General features: G+C 38.5%; 1 protein-coding gene across 6 annotated transcripts in view; it reads right to left on the bottom strand.

Annotated features, from left to right (window-relative positions):
* Positions 1-8,165: 8,165 nt before the first annotated feature.
* Positions 8,166-21,572, bottom strand: part of DKK2 (dickkopf WNT signaling pathway inhibitor 2) — a 100,050-nt gene continuing 86,643 nt past the window's right edge. For all 6 annotated transcript variants that reach the window (XM_027636290.1, XM_027636293.1, XM_027636291.1 and 3 more), the window contains 3 exons: positions 12,661-12,811; positions 11,843-11,992; positions 8,166-11,297 (listed from right to left, as the gene is read on the bottom strand). In XM_027636290.1, coding sequence (XP_027492091.1) covers positions 11,047-11,297; positions 11,843-11,992; positions 12,661-12,811 — 552 coding nt within the window. In that variant the 3' untranslated portion in view covers positions 8,166-11,046. The remainder of the gene's footprint in view (positions 11,298-11,842; positions 11,993-12,660; positions 12,812-21,572) is intronic.

Genomic DNA, 21,572 nt, shown 5'->3' with positions numbered 1-21,572 from the left:
TTCTACTCTGTAAATTGGTCTTCTTTAATATGGTTGTTAGAAAAGCATCTGTTTCCATTTTTACATGCTAACTGATTTTTTTTTTTTTGTGATGAAGACTGCCATTAATGTGTACCAGAACTTGATTAGGTATTATATTGATGAAAACAAATCGATTTACGTGCATTGAAGTCTCACAGGCACCTGTTGAGGACCAGGTTTTGTCATTATGATAAAGAGGCTGGGCAGGTTTGGCTTGATAAACAGAGAGGAGTACAAGAGATGCTAAAACATTTATATGGATATTTATTAAAATTTATGTAGTTTGAATTGTCTATATTTTAATATAGTTTATTAAAATATAACATATTTTTACACAATTTATGTAGTCTAAATGTGAGCACAATGCAAAGTAAAAAACAGGTCTCCAGTAAAAGTTAATATTGGTAAGCAAAGGGACAAGTTAAAATGAAGAAAAACATAGTGTCTTGCGCATATAAAAGTGAAATGATATGGTATGATCAGAGAATATAAAGGACACCTTAGGAGAGAGCTGCCGCCAAAGAAAATTTCAACAAACCAATAGACCCCAATTGTCCCAAGCCTGAGACTGACAGGAGAGCTGCAGATTGTCTTCAAATTTTCTCTGACTATTGTCTTCCCTTTGTCTCCTGTCCTTCCCACAAGCTGGGAATTACTAAGCACAGTAGCATCTCACGCAAGGGAGAAGCAACCTGACATTATCTAAAATGAAGAAGAAGGAAGCCTGAATGAATTAGCAGTGATGAGTTGAAGGCACAGTACCTGCAGATGAGTTTAACAGTTGGGCTACTTAACAGTGTAGATGTATATTTATAGCAATGCAGCTAGACGCACAATCACCTGGGGATTTAGTGGAGCTTAACTCATGGAAGACTGCTCGAACTACAGGTTGTTCTGGATTGTTTTGCAGGTAATACAAACTGTCACAGGTAACTCGAGTGATAATGACCAGGCTTACTAATTGGAGATAGAGTTCAGAATATGGTAAAGTGTGTGAAGGCATAGGTTAGCCATCCTCCCATCTCAGGGTACCCATCTGCATGCTTCATGGTACCTCATTGTACTCCACCTAATAGCCAGAAAAGCACTATTTGCTTATCATTATAAATAAAATTAATATGGGATGAGAATAAACAATACACTGTGGGACTCATTATTTGTCTTCCAGATGCACGGGGTGAGGAGAATGTGGGAGTTTCTGTCTACCTTACAGTACTCGTATTCTGATGGCCACAGTCCAGGCCCTGACTAATGGTTTTGAAATGCTGAGGACAGAAGTTAAACAGGCATCTACATCCCAGACCCCACTAGGGAACTCCTGATTAGTGTGTGGAGGGTGAGAAGCAAGGGAAGCACTGAAACTTGAAGCCTGGCCAAGAGCATAAAACCCACAGGGCTTGTGGCTCTTGCAGGTAATAAGAAAGGGACGGTGTCCATAGGAGGGTAAACGCAGCGGTTCAGGGAAGGGCAAGACAAGAATCCTGAAGACTGAGGAATCAGATGGCCTGCTGCATATTTCAGTCATGGCTTAGGAAATGTACGGTGACTGAGTAATGGATCTGCACTGAGATGTGGCAGTACAGGTGTCTCAGCCATTGCTGTGTAGGACCATGCAGAAGAATGATGGTCAGTGAAAATAGAAGCTCTGAAAAGCCGTAAGTGCCTGTTGAGAAAACTAATGGGTAAGAACATAAGAAAACCTGGCAAACACTGCTGGAAGTTTGTTTTATAGCTTTGTCGAAGGAAGTTTCACAGGTTTCCAGAATGCTGCGCTCTTTTCATACTGTCTAATTTTTCATTATGTTACAAACATTATCTGAATCTTGGTGTAATTCTGCAGTTTAAAAACAATGTAGAAAAACAACATGCAGGAATTTGGGACAAATGAAAGTCTGAGTTGTGTTTTAATTTTTAGGTTTGTAAGAAACCAAACATTGTAGCTGTATTATTTGAGTAGTGTAGAGAAATTTGAAGAGGAAAGGTAGTAAACATCAGAAATGGAAGCATTTTATTAGGCCATGAGCAAAGAATTATAACCTGTTTTGGGAGTATAGACAACTCTACCATTTCAGTCTAAAGATATGAATTTTCTATATGGTAATACCATGGTATTTTCTGTCAGAGTTTAGACTGAGAAAAGATCACTGTCAAAAGTCCTGGTGAGGAAGTTTCCTTGTTTTCTTCTTGCAGAGGTTTTACTGGTCGTGTTATTTGTGTGGGACCAACCAAAGCCAGGTAGAGTTTTCTGGACCGTATACAAACGGCAGGGTAAGAGGCAATCTTCCTGCCATGAACAGCAGTATATGAATAGACAAAATGGGAAGGGGAGGGAGAGGGATATTACATAGCTATCAATATTGTGATGATAAATGACATGTTAATTCTCCCTTTGTGGCAGAAGGGATTAGAAAGACAAAGAAAAGGGGAAATTAATAGGAAATAATATGGGAAGAGAGTAAGATAAGAAGGGCAACTGCGGAGCACTGCAGAGGTGAAGGGACTGAGATGAGAGCAGAACGAGCTTGGAGCAAATGTCAGTTGTCAAGGACAGCTGAAGTCCTGTCAGAATAAAAAAAAATCTTTTCAGTACAAGCAGTTCCTGTTTTAGCTTTTTCTACAGCTGCTCTGCTGGTGTCAGTGCCTGGTTGTTGAATCCATGCAGTTTCTTTTGCAGAGCTCATGTGGCTTGAGTCAGAGCAGGTCACTTCTGTGGAACCTTCTTTGTCATTGACAAAGACAGTGGTTGTCCAAGACCCCTGGTGTGCAATGCTGAGGGCTGGGGGAACAGGCTATTGCAGCCAGGACTCCCATCCTCTCCTTTCCTCCAGACTAAGTCCTTGAAAAGCTGTTTTCTCAACCTGAGTGAGAAAGCCCAAGGCTTTTAATCATGCGGAGCGTATCTTGAACCTGAGTAAAAAGTGCGGCATAATATGCAGGATTTATAAGTGTGACAAAAGTAAATGGATGCTTTTTATATCCAGGTTATTAGAAGTTTATAAATAGGATTTAAATTATATTCTATGTCTGCTAATTATATGACAGGTGCAAGGGTTGCAACAGCAGTCATAAGAAAAAAATATTTAATGAAAATTGTTGAAAAGTTCAACTAAAAAGCCAGGAAAATTACTAAAAGTTTCCTGAAAGTATCACTTAATTGGACCTCATTAGACATCTTATACCAATGACAAATCAAAAATGTCCCCCATTTCAGGACTGGCAGCTTAGGACTTCTTAATTTTCCTAAATTAAGTGTTTTGTCTCCGCCAAGCACTTATCATGTAGAAATAAATACTGTGAAATTTGTTTATTTTTCTAGAATTATAAATTCAATTAAATCATTATAACCATTTTAAATGTGATCTCATTCAAAGGTAAGAAGATTAGTTCAACTGATTACATATACAGGAAAAAAACACAGTAGGAACCTAGCCCTTGACATTTCTTATGTAAGATTAAACTAATTTAAATGTACAAGCTTTTTTTATTAAGCTCAAAATATAGATATTGGATTGTCAGATCTGTATTTTTAAATACTGGCTAGGAACATGCCTTGCTTTAGAACAGCTAAGCAGTGTAAAAATATTTCTTCATCCTGTTTATTGTCTAGGAAATTCCAAAAACATTTTTACATATTATGTTAAAGTGAATATCTTTCCCTTCACCAATCAAAACCAATTCCAAAATATTGCTTCACAATTTGTATCACTAAATACATATTTTTTCATTTTGTCATTGATTTTCTTAGCTCAGATGCATTTGGAAAACAGTGAACAGGGCTCTGAGGTACAAAACTAATACAAGTAGAACTATACTTTTTGTTTTTTGTTAGAAATATGATGACAATGTTTGGACATTTTCAAAAGAGGATGAATATTTTTTAAATTATATAGAAACATGGTCCTTAAGGCTGCACTTTTTTTTTTTTTTGAGGGAAATGGACCTTTTGAAAACAATAAAAAGAGAATATGTTTTTTAGGTTTTCTTCAGTGGAAAGAGTGATATAAACAAACACATGATGGCATAGCATATCAAAAAAATAACAAAAAAATTGCCACATGATATTTTTATCTGGGTGAAAAAATGGGTGAATTACCTCATGATTTGCAATGAACTAGATTTTGTCCCTTTAGTCCTTTAAGGATTGTTTTGAAGACAGTGAAGGTAATAGACATAGATTGGCTGCAAAGAGTAAGGGATGTTTACAGATAAACTCTGTTATGAGTCATTGACCTCATATTCCTCTGATGCAGTAAATACCAGCAAACAAAAGATATAGCCTGATTTCCTAGAAAATACTCGAAAGGTGCTTCTACCACAGCATCAACCTTCTCAGTTCGTGTGTCTAAACACTCCTTCCCTTTCCACTGCAAAATCAATCAAAGAGCAGAGAAAAAAACTGTCCTGAGCCAAAGCAACTTTCCAAAAACTAAAAATAATGGAATTTAAGGAAAAAAACTTCCATGAAACTCACCTTGACCAGAAATCTTGCCCTTCAGGGGAAGGAGTGATGTGATAGTTTGGTTTGTGGGTGACAAGTGTTGTTTTCCTTTAGATCTTGTTCTAGTTCATATATTGCAATGAGTTCCTGTATTACAAATCTTATTTTGAACTTATTTACTTCTCCTGACTTGGTAGATAAAAGGTTCTTAATAACGACATGAATGAGCCTGGCATGCAGGGCACCAAACCACTGTCATGACATTGGTCAACAGGTCCAAGTTGCCCAACCTTCATGGGCTCATGAACAATCACACCCATATGGGTCTGTCAGGGTCAGAGTTGTGTCCCTTTGTCTGAGTAGGGAGACACATGCCCATAAGCTCTTCTACATGCAGCAGGCACTTGCTCTTCTGTCCCAGGAGAAGCGAACAGTGCAGTGGACTGTACCACTCAGCCTATCTATCACATCTCTTTAAGGGCTGCCTTGCATTGGTTACGAACAAAATCACTCCACCTTTCCATGTGGGACAGACTGTGCTCCTGGGGAGTTTTTTATAAACCTGAAGGTGTACATGGCCTCTTCCTTTCCTAAGGAGACCCCTCCTGATGTGCTGTGTGATGGTTTGGTTGTGCCCCCTTTCTTAGCTCGGTATGGCTTGGGCAGATGGCTCAACTCACATGGCCATAGCAGTGTGAGAGCAGCTCCTTTGAGAGGCACTTGTCAGGAGGAAAGAAAGAATGCACCTCTCCAGCTCATTTCCGCCTTGGGTCTCATTATAGCAAAACTGAGATTGCCAGTTGGACCAAAGTTGAGAACTCTACTTCTCTGGGAATAGGTCCAAGACTGCTGATCACCATGTGTGTGGGGCATTTTACCATCACATCATCAGGACAAGATAGAGTCCCCTTGGTCATGGTTGTACTCAGACCGGTGTGCTTCAGGTGAAAGGTTGTGGGTTTTGAAATTGGTTTGACAAAGTGCCCTCTTCTTATCACCTTCCTAATTACTGGTTCTGTCTAGATCCTTCCTTCCCACAATCAACTCTTCCACCTCCTTAACTGGCCAAAGCCAGCACCTGTCCTCACTTTTCCTAACAGGCTCATTTTAATTCACAGTCCCGAAGTATCCTTTCCATCAGTCCAGGGTTAAGTTGCTGCATTTTCTAGGCAATGGATAAAAAAACTAGATTGACAAATGAGTTTAGCATATGACCATCATGCATCAGTTATTAAAAGAAAAAGAGGAACTGGAAGGTCCATCTACAACTTGTTTGTCTTTTCCCATATGGGAAATGGAATTTAAATTACCACATTGCTTTAGGAGCAGTTTGTAATACCAGTATAGTGAAGTCATGTGTTTTTCAGTGGTTGAAAAAAGCAGATAATAAGAATTTCTGCAGTTAGTGTGATATCAAGTGTGATGGCAAGATACAGGTTAAAGTATTCTTATTGTAGATGAAAATGTGCAGACACAGAAGCAGCAGCTCTACTTTCCCGGGAAAAGACAATGAAGAACTTCTAGCAGCTTGCTTGTGTTTGCAGCGTGTCTTCCCAGACACCTGCTGCTTGATTCATGTTCTTACCAAAAAGACGGAATAATTTCGCAGAGACTGTAACAGGCTTACCTTTATGAAGAGTATGAGGTTTTCACTTGGTTTTTGGTTTTGGGTTTTTTTGCAGTACTTTTCTGGCCTTTTTGATCTGAAAACTCCTAATTTTTTTCCAAATTACTGACATACTTCCTAGTTTAAGGTCTCTGAACATGGGGTTTTCACGGACCACAATTTGAAAACTGTTGTAATGTGAGGCAGGACAATGCTGTGTATTCATTTTGATTCAGAAATTGTTAATGGAATAATCCCATCTGAAATTTGTGCTTCCACACAGTAAGAGGGGACTGTAGCCAACATTTGCTGCACATCAGTAATTGATAGCAGTCACATAAAGTTGAAGTGGAAACAAAAGGTAAGAATGGATATGGGGTCTCTGTCGTACTGTAAGCACTCTTTGGCAGTGGTGAGCAAGTGGAAAACTGTTTTAGCTGATAAGACACTTGAGCTGAAATTTCCATTCATCTCAATGAAGTGTTAGGGTTTAAACAAGAGAACAAAGAGCTTGAGACTAACTCTGTTCCCTCACTCCCATCTAATGTAGCAAAAGAAAGGTGCCATACCTCAGACTGGTGAGCTAGGTAAGAAACCATTACTTTATTATTACTGTGATTTAAAAACAAAACTAATGATGCCTTTGTGTGCAGTGAAACTGCCTAGTCCAAAAGAAGCCCAAACCAACTGCATTCAGTTTGTCAGGGATTACAGGTTAGGTTGCTTGGGTGAGGAGGAAGAGCTTGGTTTTTCTTCTCCACTGTGGACAGTTATTTTCAGCACGTGACTGAGAATCCAAAGAACTAGGTTTCTTTGTTTTTTGTAAATGTGGTCTTGATATTACATAACTCTCTTAGCATTTAAGTTTTTGAAATTTAGAGGATTGATCTTAAGACTCCTAAAGCCTCAGCTTAGAGTCTCTGTTATATGAGTTTCTGCTGGCTTTGACTTTCAGGATATCTTTTTTAAATGGGTTTCCTAGAAGGAAAAGAAACTGGAAGGGATGAGAAATACAAATTTTCTTTGATAGCATTTACTTTTCCAAGTGGGGGTGAGGATGCAAAGCTCTCAAGCAAAAGCAGAGAGGTTGGTGACAAGGAGTAGTTTAGGAATGTCTTTTCTCAGCCTCTGCCCAAGATATTTTATGGTGTTTTATGAGAGCTTTCCTGTTGTTGTTGAGACAATGAGCAGGAAAATCAGAATATGCAGAAGATGACTTGAATTCTGGTGAATTGTTTTTTAGGTGTCAGATGCTATCAGATGTTAGATGTTAAAAGCATTGTATAGAAGTAAGCAGATAAATCAATTTTAATTGTTTTCATTAAAAAATATTAAAAGTCATAAATACTATAGGTCGCAAACAATATGAGACAAAGCAAATAGAACAGTAATAGATACATGCCCACTTTATACTGTAAATCAAATATACGCTGTTATAGAGTAGAAATCCATTATTTTTAGGAAAGCTAATAAGTATTTCCAAAGAGATGTTGCATTGCTGAGGCTATTCTAGGCTAATAGGAAAAGTGTTTGAATTGTTCAGCAACATCTTCTGCACTTGTGTCATGACAGCAGATTTCTGAAATGTTACTGAGCCAAAGTCATTCTTAATTCCTGTGATGAGTGACATAGTGAGTGAGAGCAATTATCCCCAAATTTAGCTGCTCTTTTATTCTCAAACTGATGTATATTTTCACAAAACAGTAACTGAATGGCTTTTAAACAATCAAACTTCAGTCTTACAAAACTGCTTGCATACTACTCAGTTCAGCTATGTGGCTCAGTATTTGTGGTGTGCAAGGAACTGCCTATGCCTATTGTTTTTGTTCCCAGACTAAATCTCTGAAGGCTTTGGCAGTCTCTGTTGAAGTCATTGGGCTCTGAAAATGCTCACAACCTTATTATATTCATACTAAGTGTTAGAATTTTCAAAGGCCTACCTATCAAATATTGCAAATAACAGTAGCTAAAACTTTCCATCTTATAGAAACACTAGTGTGATTAGGAGACCATTCCATCCTCCAAATGTGCATCTGTTTGAGTAAAGGGTTACCAGAAATAAGTAACAAAGATATCAAGACAATTGCTCAATAACCACAACCATTATTTTGCAATATTTATTGCGCTCTGCAGGAGTTTTCCTGGGATCAAAACTTGGACGATTTTAGTAACAGTATTTTCAGTTGTGTCACATGGATTGTTTCATGTTATTAGAGCTGAATGCTGTAATTTGCCATTTCACAATTGACAGTTATAAATTTTGCAGCAGCACATTTGCATGCTGTAGCCTATAGCAAAATGCTGTGTAACTTGAATATCACCTTTATCTACCATGAGTCCCTCTGGTATGTATCACTGTCCAGGAAACGTCTTGACATCTTTCCTATTTAAACTGGTTGATTTTTGCATTATGCAAACAGGTGCATTATTTTCAAAACATATTCTTGAGTGTTTGGTGTGAACTGACCCCAGAGAAGCATATAGACAGTTGTCACTTAAGCCAGTTTTGTAGAAATTATGAACAAGGATTTTTAAGATCACCTTCATGTGTTTTACCAAAACTCAGCCCATATAGTGCTCTGAGACACAAGAACAATCAGATGCTTTTACTTGTATAGCTAAAATATATGGGGGCGGGTTTTCAACTGATTTGCATGTTTTTCCAGAAAGAACTGTTCTTTTTAAGCAGCAGGAAAGGAAAAGAACATGGGTAAAATATTTGGGGAGGAATGGGAAAGAACATTTAATATATTTAATCTTATTATACATTTTTCTACATTAAAGTCAACAGGCTGCAAATATATTTTGCTACAAAGCTTTGTGTAAGAAATATCTCTATAAGAAAATACATCTCATTAAACATTTCCTGTAAATAAATTATCCCAAATAACTATGTTCTGCAAGAGCAAAATAGGGATAGACCAATGTTAGAAAGAGCTAAAAATTTCTGAGACCCCATTTCTGCAACCCCCCTGCTCAGACTGGGTTTCATTTTCTTTTATATGTAGTGAATATGAGAGCTCTAAAGTTCCTCTGCTGAGTATCAGTGTAAATAAAACTTCTAAAATTGGTTCCTGGACTTTTTTAGTATCTTGAAATTTCTGAGCCTTATTCCTGTTCCAGTTACATTGAAAAAAACTCCAAAATAAGCAGAGTTGCAATGATAGGACTCCAAGATAAAGCTCTGACTGAGACTTAAAAAATAGAAGCCCCTGTCTCTGAACATCCCTCTAGGTCAATAAAAACTAACTCCAGTAGGGAAAGTGGTGTGTGAAATACTCTTCTTATTCAGACTCTTATGGAAGATAAGGGCAATGTAGCTGAGATCTGTGTTCTAATTAGGAAGGTTGAATCTGGTGGTGTAGCTAAGCTATAGCTTTAAAGCATCCCACTGGTGCCAAAAGATATCAGGTAATGGTGACATGGTTTTCAAAGTTAAACTGAATACTGGTCTACCCATATTGTTCAGAACTGAATAAACAGAAAAGTCCGTTGTATTACAGAATATGAAAATGGATAATTATAAATGGGTAATTACAACTTAGCAGTAGATCAATTACAGATTCAGGCTTCTTTAAAGTAATATTGTTCTCTTAACAAAAGTCTATACAAAGGAATACTTGCAAATAAGTAAAACTAAAAAGGTTTGAAAAGACCTGGGAGACAAGGCAAGGGACAGAGGCTGTCATTTTTTAAGCAGTACACAAACAATATAGGGTTGGCAGCTGTTTCTACAGTCTATGTACTTCCATCATTCCTGGCAGAACACTCCAGAATGAGAGGACATCAAGTTCAGGCTGAATACATGCTGGAGGCTGGTATGCTGTGACATCACATGATCTTTAGCAAGTCATTTGTGATCATACCTTCTTTTCACTTCCTTTTCTGCAGGTGAGGAGATGCTCACAAGACCCAGCGCCATTTTCTTTGCTGTCTCTAAGAACAAATCCATTGTACTGCTGCAGAGTGCCATCAGTAGCCTGTTGCTACTAATAAAATATAAAAATTTGAGTTTGTAGCAGTATGCTCTGAACACCTCAACAAATGTCTGTATCATATATTATAACAGCAACAAGAAAGAACTTCATAGCTCTTCGTGTTAGGCACTTCAACACTCTGCTATTTCCTTTGGAAATATCTATAATGCAAGAATGCTTAGGCAAGGAAAGTATATTTAGGACTAATGAGGAACTGCCTATATATAATTCTGGATTCAGCATGCACACATGTTATCTTCATCTGTTCAACTGAACGTGTGTTAGCAGTAAACTGAGGCAAATACAAGTGATTAAGTGTCATACTATGACATTGAACTACGTAAAGAGTTTCAATTTACCCATGTATACGAAACAAAACCCCAATTAAATGCCTCCTCTTAGAGAAACTGCTACTTTCTTGAAATTTTGAGATGGCAAGTTTTTACCTCCTTCATAAAGGGCATGAAAACATAACACTCTTGTCCTGCAAGAGTGCTTTCTCTGCTGAAGTGTCAGCCCTGAATGACAAGGGCATGTGGACATTCACAGTAACTTTATTTCAATTTCTTACACCTACAATGTACCTAATCATGTGTTGATGGATGAGTCTTCCTGGCATGCACTGCTTCCTATGGAGAACAATGTATACAATTCATTTAGCAGTCATTACCGCACTGGAAACCCACTCTAGCCCTAACACTGAACCCCTGAAACATCACGGGACAATACAGTAAGGTAAGTGACATTCATTTCCACTCTACTTGTTTGCATACTAGCATTTCCCACAAACTGTAGAAGTTATTTACAGAAGAACTGGACAGGAGATGAAATCCAGCTACACTTGCGTTTACCACCAGCTCGAAAAGAAATGCATTTGCTGTGACTTTTACTCTTATTCTACTTTAACCATTCCACTTCCATTTGCAGTCCTCTTTTTCCACCATGCCAGAATGCATTAAACACATAAAGCCACAATCAGTTATTACTGTCTTCCCAATCCTCATTCAGATTTTCTGGCACACATGAAGTCTTGATTTAGAAGAGGAAGTCGCATCTTTCCATACTTTACATGACAGCCCCTTGGCACAGTCACATCGTTGGAAAATCTCCAGTCCATGGGACCCTTTCTTGCGCTGTTTGGTGCACACCTCCCCCTGATGCAACACAGGCTTGCAAATTTTGGTCCAGAAATGGCGAGCACAGCAATGTCCCTCTATACAGTCTGATGACCGTAGGCAGGGATCGCCTTCGTGTCCTAAAAAGAGCAACCAAACTATTTTAGTATTTCACGGGAAAACAAGAAAGTACAAATGGAGATGCAGACTGATGCAGACTGATGCAAATGAAACTCAGAAAAAGGAGAGGTGGTATTTCCATTTGTGGCTATTTGAAGGATCTAAGCACAAGAGAAAATATTAATTAGGAAGGCTCCAGGGAGGAACTACTGAGACCTACCATAAGACCTAGTAAGGAGAAATTCAGCTACGGGATTGTAAGCAGAACTACAAGTGTTCAATTACATGGCTGTTACAAGAGGACGATGTGTGCAGTCTTGCACAACTGATAAAATGGATTGTCAGTCCACATCTGATACAGAGAAGAAAGCAGATGCTGTTTCGATCACAGGAACTGTTGGATGACATTACATCACTTTCTGAGTCATGCTGTGAATTCTGACAACAGACATTCACTCCCTGTGAAATTACTGCTTATTTCTGGTTTACATTGCTGTATCTTAGGAGCAATAGCATGATTCCTGACATGAAGGAACAAAGTAGTGTAGTCCAAATGTGATCTTACCTTTTATGTGTGACAGCTTGGAGCGCGGCCTCCCTACGTTGTGCCATCCCAAATCTTTGCTAGTATAATGACCATTCTTCTTGTTGCGTGGCCCTTCTAGAGCAGGGATGTGGGGTGTAAGGATGCTTTCAGTTACTGGTATGCAAATACCTGCAAGGAAAAGGTGATCACTAGAAGATCTGAATAAGAGGAAAAGCAACACAGGCATACACTGACCAAGATGAGGACCATGAAAGCATTAGGACTTGGTCTCAGGGATGCTCAGCTCTAATCACACATTCATCTCTGATTCCTGGCACTTAACTTTACAGCTCTGCTTCATTCACTGTCAGAAAGTCTTGCTGTCACTCTGGCTTTATGGTCTGAGCACCTGGAGACTTCCTTGTAGACACCTCTCTCTAGTTTCCAGAGGAGAGTGTGCAAATGCAAACAGTATGGTTATAACCCTCCCCAGGGAGAGTAGATCAAGGATTCATCAAGTCTCCTTTTCTTCCTTAAAATATAACTTCTGTGCAGTCTTCCAGTGAATCAAACCACATTGAATGTAGAGCTGTGATTTTAGGTAGCAGGAGCATTTTTGGGTTTCCCCACCACAAAATGTGAAAAAGTCTGGTAGTACACAAGCCCTAAACATAGAAATACTATTAAAAAAAATTAGGTGCTGTGGAATGAAGTAGAAAATTTTTCTTGGTTTAGAAAAAGAAGTGGTGTCACCCAGAAAAAAAAATACTGAAATACTGTTGCTGGGAACACGTGGAGAAATAGATGCTATCAAAATGCTGCTTTTACAAAGGAAACCCAAGAAATGAATGATATACCATTGTTGCAGCGGTTCCCAGGGCAGCACATGCCATCTCTGTGGCAGCGCTTCTTCTTCCTCCGGCACACCATGCATGCAGATGTTGCTTGATGAGGACTGTGACAGTATCGCCCAACTTCACATTCCTTGTCATTAGTACAAGGATAGGCCTGGTGGATAAAAGAAAGATTTACAGTCAAGCAGTCTTTTGAGCATAAACCCTCATACAGCTCATAAAAAACCAACCAGCCAACCAACCAAAAAAAAACAACCAAAAAAACTCTGCAAAAAAACAAGCGAGCAAACAAAAAACAAGAAAACAAACTGCCACCAAACAAACCTGCAAACAAACAAAGAAACTGATAGTTGAGATAACAATTCATGGGAGCTGGGAGACACAGTTAGGGATTCCTCTCTGCAGCCACAGAGCAATCTTTAAGCTCACACTACTGCTGGTCAACAGCTTAAAGAATAAGGGAGATACAACCAGCTCATGTGTGGTTTCATCTCCCCTTGCCTCAAACATATGTTGGCACATGAGATCTTATATTTTTGTGGATTCAGGCCTCTGATTCATGGACAAGAGCTTTAAATTCCACAGTGAAGAATCAATAGGACCATAAAAGTCAGTAAATATACTGAAACACACCCTCCATTAGGTAACATTTTGTTTTAAACTCCAAAGAGGCATTTTTCCTTTGACAGTTTTTAAACACACTGATTGATAATAAGTTCACTGTTGTCACAGTGAATATCTGCATCACATTGGTACAAATGTCTTTGCAACTGCACTATTCACCACTGGCCTACAGCAGTGGGACTCCTTGGAAGTGAACAAACATCGCTGGTCAGCCTTTCTCTTTGATAACCTTTACTTTGCTTATGGTCTTACTATAGTCCTTGCCACCTGCTACACAACACTCTATGGTATGCAGCATGGAACGTCTTATAGAGCACAAAATGCCTCATATGTGTAATTCCCTACAAGCAGATACACATGTATACAATTCTTCCATATTCACGAAAAACAGCTTTAACTTACAGGAAAACTGACTCAACACAAAAAAACAAACAAAAGAACCACACAAACCCCCCCCAAAAAATCAAAACAAAAAACCCCAACAACAACAACAACAAAAAAAAACCCAAGAGGTAAAAGTACTGCATTCTCCCACAAAGACAGAGAAAGAAAAGTTTGTTCCTACAAAAGGGAAAGACATGATGCTTGAAGGAGATGTAACAACACACACTGCCACATTCCAGAATCCTTTCTGCTAACTCCCACACAGCTATAACTATGCTGTCTGAATCTAATTTGACTGCCTGTTAAATTAATCATAGATATTTTTTTTCCATTCCTCAAAATTATACTTGAAGAATTTGTTTGGATAAAAAAGATGACAATAAATTTTGAGCACTTCTTGGAAAATTATGTTTACGCTTTTCCAACTAATTTTATCCAGTATTTTAAATAAGTCAAACTATTGCTTTTACTGTTTCCAAAATTATTGTTGCTATTAATTGTTCACCCCAAACAAAAAGCTCAACTGACTAATTTTCAGTGTAGGGTGATTACTTTCCTAATAATAATATCTTAAATCAAGGTCTGATTTTATTGTTCTCAGAAAAGAAAAACTTTGAGGCCATTGAAAATTTGCTTTGAAAATTGTTCTTTCAGATGAAGAAACTCTTGTTTCTCTATCTTCATGCCATTCAGTTGAGAATCACAGAAGAAACAAGAGGTTTGATAAGAAAACCAAACAAGTTTCTCTAGTGTCAGTAGTGGAAGGGCAAACCAAGCCATTTCCCATGTGACTTCGTGAGTTACTTTCTTTGTCAAAATTTATTTTACAGTACCAAAAGTCCTGGCTGGATATTTCCCAAGTGCTGTTGCCTCATTACTCCTGCCCTGTGAATATGTGTCTTTGAGAAATATTCCAGGGTGCAGCTGTTTGGAGTGATCTGAAGTATGTGTAAATCTTTCTCCCTTAAGAACAAACATCCTCAAGAGGATGAACATCAAAGAAGGCCAGATCTCGTAAGCTAGGAGTATCAATAAAAGACAAGCTCTCACCTTTTTGGTACTCTTAAGGCATAAGCAGATTCTACCTATTCTAGCAAAGCAGAACTAGAGCACTCTTCCCTCAATCTCATTATTACTTTCCCTAATATTTCCAGAAAGAAATAAATAAAACTGACTCACAATTTATAATACAGTTACCATAAAAGTAAGACTTCCCTTATTCAAAAGATACCTTACAAACGTAAGTATCTTACAATGCAAAAAAAAAAGGATTTTGTGTAGACTTGCGCATGGTCATATTGAGCTTGGAAAATACTAACTCTGCTAACTGGGGAAAATGCAAATAAAAAACAGATGGACTAGCTAAAACCTGGAGATGAAGGCGTTTTAGACCCTTGTCTGTCATCAAGACCTTCATAACCACATCTTTTTTCCAATATGGTCATGTGGTATACACCTGCAACTTGTCAGCAAGAAGCCTACTTGCAGTTTTATTTTGGTTCCTCAAATAGCTTTTTAAAAAAAGAGTTCCCTGATCCTTAATGGTGCTAATGAATACTCTCACATACCATATCTAGCAATTGTTTTACTTTTGGCTTTTAAGCTGAGTGACGCGCAGAAGATATTTTAAGATATGCATCTAATTGTCAACTCTAAGCTCTGGCTTTAAGAATGGTAAAAGTAACAAAAGACAACTTGATATTAAAAATTGCTAAGAAAAGCAACACAACCCAACCTTTATTCCAAATCTAGAGCCCACTCCTAAATAAAGATGATACCTTTTAAATTAAAAAATAAATCAAAATACTGACCTACCTAAGGCAAATTACCGTAGCACATAAAAAAAAAATTGTTTTGCATGTAGCTCAGACAACTAGCAAGTCCATTCAAAACCCCAAAAGATCAGGTGCCAGCCAGCTACCTGAAAAACCCTCTTGCAAACGCCTGATGCCATCAACTGCCTTGATCTACCAAAACCACCATCCGTTGCTAGCCTAGCTAACAATCAAAGGGAGCTTGAAACAAAAATACCTACATAGCCTTGTGTCTCTTTCCTACGTTCCAACATTCATTGGAATAATTTCTGCTCCCAGCAAAGTAAATTCTATTGCTGTGTAGCATTCATTACTAAAACACAAAAATAATATAGTGTGTCCATTGGCTTGACTAAGAGAAGGGAAAATGCACCCATAATTTTCCCATTGTTGGCAGTTGCTGAGCCAATCTAGGTATACTTGTTTTTTAAATATAAAGATAAAGACAACATTCTTGTAAAAATGTACATGTCAACAATTTTCTATGCATAAGTCAAGGTTTTCAAAATCTCCTACACAGTGCTTGGAACATAGTCTTTACATTTAGAGAATTGCAGAGAACATTTCCTATATAGAACACAAAGACACAGATCAGTCCCAGATGGAGAGTGAAAAAGCAAGCTGTAAACCAGCTCTATTTCCCCAGCAATGATAACTAATTTTATAGGGCACATCATTCCTTCACATACTTCAGCCATACATATCATTTTCTGGTTGTAAATCTCTATCCACTAAACACAGCTTTGATATCATGGGAAACCAGATGAAACTGAGATAAAATGTGTAGCACTCCCTGAAGCTGCATTTAAACAGTCTTAATTAATTTTTTTAACCCAGATTACAGGCAATCAAGTCACCCATAGCATGACATAAACTAGATTTGCCTGTGATAATGAGTCACATTTTCAGAATGTGTTGTCTGATCAAGAGCGTTGTTTACTGACATGTTTTTTCCTCAAGTATTCAAATTACTTCTGTATCCTTGTACAAGAGATACAGAATGCTTATCCAAAAAACGTACAGCAAAGATGTACTGTGTTTTTTTCAATATTGGAGGATTCAGACTAGGTATTGAAATGGGTGCTGCTCATGCTGTGCCAAGATGTTGCCTATATCAGTCCACCAAGACTAACCTTTGTCAGTCAGATCACAGCAAAATGGAAAAGTTAAACTTTTCTTTTTGAGAAGGAGAACATAAATCTCACTTCCTTCCTTTTCTGAATCTATATTCAAAATTCCAAGAGTGCATGCTAGAACTACTCAAGGAAAATGATGTAGCTGACAGAGGAGAGGAAAGTTGAGGATTTTTACAGTTGAACAAGTCCTTCCAGGCTACTGAAGATCTTCTCTTTAACTTCGCAGGAAGGCTGAATAAGGAACTGACTGTATTGATTTTGTGATTAAGTGGGTAATGCCATTCCCACAATTTGAGAAGTGTGCAGCAGTAAGGTTTATGTCGGTGTTTGTCTTCCCCTTTTGATAGAGGTGACCTCATTTAGCACCTTTTTTCAGTGCAATGAGGTTTTCTTGATATTTTTGCTGGAGTCATTTGCTATCACACATATGAACCACAGAGTTTCACTGAAAGTTGTAGCAATACTAAGTGGTTAGACTATTGTGCTAAGTCAAACAGTTTGAGTCTCTCTGTCTGGCACTATAAAATATAATGAAGAAGCACTTGAGGGGGAGAGTAAGAGAGACGTAATGTGCTGAAGGGTGAGGAGACTGATGGTAGACATACTTTACTGAGCTTTGGGAGATAAGGCTTTGAATTTCAGCATAGCCTTCAGCAAATATTTGAAGACAGTATTCCTGGCCAGTGTCTTAGTGACCAGGATCTCATTTGTTCATATTATGAAGTCTCACTTTTACGCTGAAGCTACTCCATGCTGTAGCAGCAAACTATGTCAGTGAAAGGCAGCAAGAGCCGCTGGCATTTTTACCTAGGCTGTGTTATCACTTACCTAGCACATGCAGTCCGAGACACTGCTGGCTTCAGAACCACCTTGAACGTTGAGAGGAAGAAGCTGTGCCTAAATAAGTGTTTTGGTGGAACAGATACCAGAAGTGACTCCCCCAGAAGCATTTAACTTGCTTTTTTTTAAAACACATCATACAGTCCAAGTGCAGAGACCATCGTGGCAGGAGATCATGGCTGCTACCACTCCTAGCAGAAGACGCAGCATGGAGTTTGTGCATTACCCTTTTACTGTGGATGCAGAGCAGCACTCAGTAAAAGAGTTGAAATCTCATGTACCACAAAATGACAGTATCACTGCACTTACTCTATTGGACACTCCACCAGCTTTGGTCCATACAATCATCCTGTGATGATACTTGGGATTGAGCTGAAGAACAGGAGAAAAGCCACAAGCAGTTGTACAGCCAGAAAGTAAGAGCTCTACAAAGCTACCAGGTCAATCCATCATCCTCTCTCACTTGGCAAAGAGGCAGTAGCTATAACGCAAAGGTGGGACAAGTGACTCAAGAAAACGGACACAGGAATGGTCTTGCTTCCTACCTACTCACTTGTACCAGTGAGTTAGAAATCTAATTTAGGCTACTACGCAGTCTTGTACATACTATCCCTAGTTATTAATATCCTGTGTCAATACCTGTGTCACTAGGTTATGCTACCACATACAACAAAAATGCCTTTTTCTGCTGTTAAAATCTTTTATATCGCATCTACAAAATCTTTTATATTCATACCATGCCTATGAGACAGCTTACCACAAATGCAACTGCAACTCACTCTATTACTCACAAAAAACATTCCAGTTAATTATACTAAATGCAAATTTTAAATTAATGACTGTAAAGGCAGTTGAAGCTGACCTCTCTACAGCCAATATGCTAGCTAGATGATCAAAACTGTCCTGAACTATAGGCAAGATGACAGAGTTTCCAACCTCCACTTAAGAGATGAACCATAGATCTTGTTTGTCCTTTAGTCCTGGGCATATTGCTTAATATTCCACAGCCATCAGACACAATGAAGCAACCAGCCAGCTCAGTCGTGGTGAGAGTCTCTCCTTCCTGTCCTGCTTTGGACAGAATTATCTTTCTGAGGAAGGACTTGGTCCCCATAGAGCAAACATATGAAATAGCCACAGGGGTACCATGTTTTCTTTTGCTTTTCTCTTTCTTTAAAGAATTAGTAATCCCAAATAAAAGCATGCCAATAAATTAGGAAATGCAAACACATGCTGTAACTAAATAGCCTGCTGTCAAAACTAACTACAAAGAATGCAAGTAATTGTTTGGCTCCCCAGCTGGGCCTGATTCTGAGTTGCATGCAACATGTGGCCTATAGAGCTAAATGAATACATCACATGTAAGATTTGTCCCACTTGCCTCTTCGGAGACAGAGTGAAGATCCTGCCTATGAAAGTCAAAGAGAAAACCTAATGTGATCTCACAGGACACAAACTCTTGTAAAAATGGAAATAAGAACTCTTCATTCAGAACCACATGAATGTGATAAAGCAAAATGGAGGGGATAAGAGGGGAATTCAAAGCTTTTTAATAAAAGAGCAGATGAAACAAACAAACTCCCAGCTCTTCGTGGGTTATGGGTTTTTTTCCTTCCCTGCAAGACAATTAAGCTACTTACTAGTAGCTTCTTAGGTGTATCCAGACAAATTCACATATAACTGACAAACTTCAACCTTTTTCCTAGCTACTTAGCAAACATGTAGCTTAAGATGAGGATGAGAAATGACTGTTATTTACTACTATTTTATTATTAATCCCAAATGAGAAAAGAGTTTATCAGCAGCCATCTGGAGCAATGTAGTTTTCCCACAGCACTGCTGATGTTGCTTTTTTCTATTCTTAGCTCAACACAGGCATAGATGATAGTGAGGGATCTCACTGTGCACAAGCAGAAAGCCATGGTTAATTTATCCCACAGAGGAAATCATGCTGGGCTCTCAGACAGCTCCAGACATGGATCCTGTCTCAGACTGAGAAACCAGAAACTCTCAACTCTCGGTGACTGCTGTGGCACAGACCATTCCTGAAAGCAAAGCTTACAGTAGTTGCAATGAAACAGATTTACTTCTTTCATAAGACGTTTAAGGATTCAATTTTTCTCACCAAACCTTCTTCTTGTTAAAATAATACACCTATGGCCCACTTCTCTGCCAGATCCAGGGAGAAAAGCATCATCTTCAGCCTCTGGATTAAGCACAGGCACTTTCTTCTACAGATAATTTATTTTTAACTCTTCAACTTAAAACAACACTGCTGTTCCATGAGGTCTGATTCCCAGAGTGCTACATCATGGATACATATACCACAGCTTCCAAAGATCATTACTTAAACTGTGTGGATAATGGCCCCAGAAGCCTGCATTATTAAACAATAAATATGCATGTTTAAAAGTAATTCTCAATCCACTGCTAGACCACCAGGGGAAGAACATTTCTAAAACATGCAGTAGTCCAGCTCTCATGATTTGCTAGAGCCAAAGAAAACTCGGATCTTAACAACCAGAAAACAAACTTCACTGAGGTCCTTCTGAACCAACAGGCTGCAGGGCTCCCCTGGGTCCTGTCTCAGGTTTTCTTGTCCCAACAATAATGGCATGGAAAAACAACATCCAGCTAGGCAGTGGTGCAGGGAACTGTGCTCAGGGGGAGTGTGTGGCTGCATCTGGTAGAAGGAGAGTCAAACACTTTCAAATAAACAGGGGAGGTCTATTGACCTGTTTCATGTAGTGTTAGTCAGTGTGAGTGGCAATTCTTCCAGTGCAACAGAAAAAAACCTTCAAAGACTTTTCCTAAATTAAATCTTACTCCTACACTATGTGATCTCCTAGCCCACATGATGGATTTCAACAAACATTTTAGGTCTAGAGCAGAACCTCTTATTCAACAGCTTACAATTTCACACCTTTTCTTTCAGAACTACCTACATTTTGTGCCCTACTGGGAGGAGGTAGTATCTGTTTAAAGCTGGCCTTGGCTTCAGAAGGACATATGGAGGAAGGTAATGTGAAAGACTGCAAGTGGATCAATTAAATTCCTGGGTAGATACTATTATCTCAATTAAATTTGTCTTAATTTAGTGCATTTTACATGTGATATGAAAGTATAAAATTTTAAGTAATTCACCTTACTAGTTTATTCAACTTCATTCACCTTCAATTCACCTTCAATTCCTCATCTATGTAAAACCTGAAAGGAGTTATATTTCCAAATAATTTAAAGGCCAGCACACTATGCCCAAAATAGACACAGATGTATGTTGTTTATATCACAGAAATGCATCAGTCTCCAGAACACAGTATATACACTGTTGTCCCCAAGGCAGCACAGCTATGAATCTTCCTATTCTACCCCATCTTTAAGGCAAATTATCAACTTTAGATCCATATTGGCATCACTCTGCTGAATCCTGCCATCTCAAAGGAAGCATATTATGTTTCCTGTCCCATGCACAGTGTACATACACAGGTGCTTTTTACCTCTCTACCTCATGTCATGGCCATGAGAATTCATAGCAGTGTTTTCTTCTCAACATTTGGAGAGACCATGAGCCACCTACACCGCTTGATTTTGAAGGCAGCTTCCTGTTCCAAAGAATCGGTGCCTTACGGAAGACATAATTAAAGAAGGTACAAAAATTTATGGAACAGTCAGTTTGATCCCAAATTTGGCAGACTTTGTCTCAATGTGTATGATTCATATTGTCTGGTGAACTACCAGCAGCAACATTACAACAGGCCACCAAAATGATGTTAGGTCATCTTTGAAATCCACAATGTAGTACTAGATCAATGTGACAGGAAGCCTCTAGATCTTGATTTTACGTCATGCTCAAAGAATAAAGACTTGCTAACATGCACTTTGTTCTATGTCCAGCCTTTTCAGCAGACTGTTCTTGTCCTTTTATGTTTGCCTTTTCCCCACCCCTTTTCTGATGGTTTTGCTTTTTAGTTTTGTCTCTAATTGGCTATTTATTATCTTTTCCAGAGTGAGATTCTTCTGGCTTTTTGATCAACATGTTTACTGCAAGGGATGAACAGTGGGTTGCCAAAAAGACTTTTCTTTATGGATTTATTGGCTCTAGAAGTGTGGAGTTTTT

Source organism: Corapipo altera, unplaced genomic scaffold, assembly GCF_003945725.1.
Source record: "Corapipo altera isolate COAL_440 unplaced genomic scaffold, ASM394572v1 22b, whole genome shotgun sequence".
Lineage (NCBI taxonomy): Eukaryota > Metazoa > Chordata > Aves > Passeriformes > Pipridae > Corapipo > Corapipo altera.
This window is presented reverse-complemented; position numbering and strand designations above follow the sequence as displayed.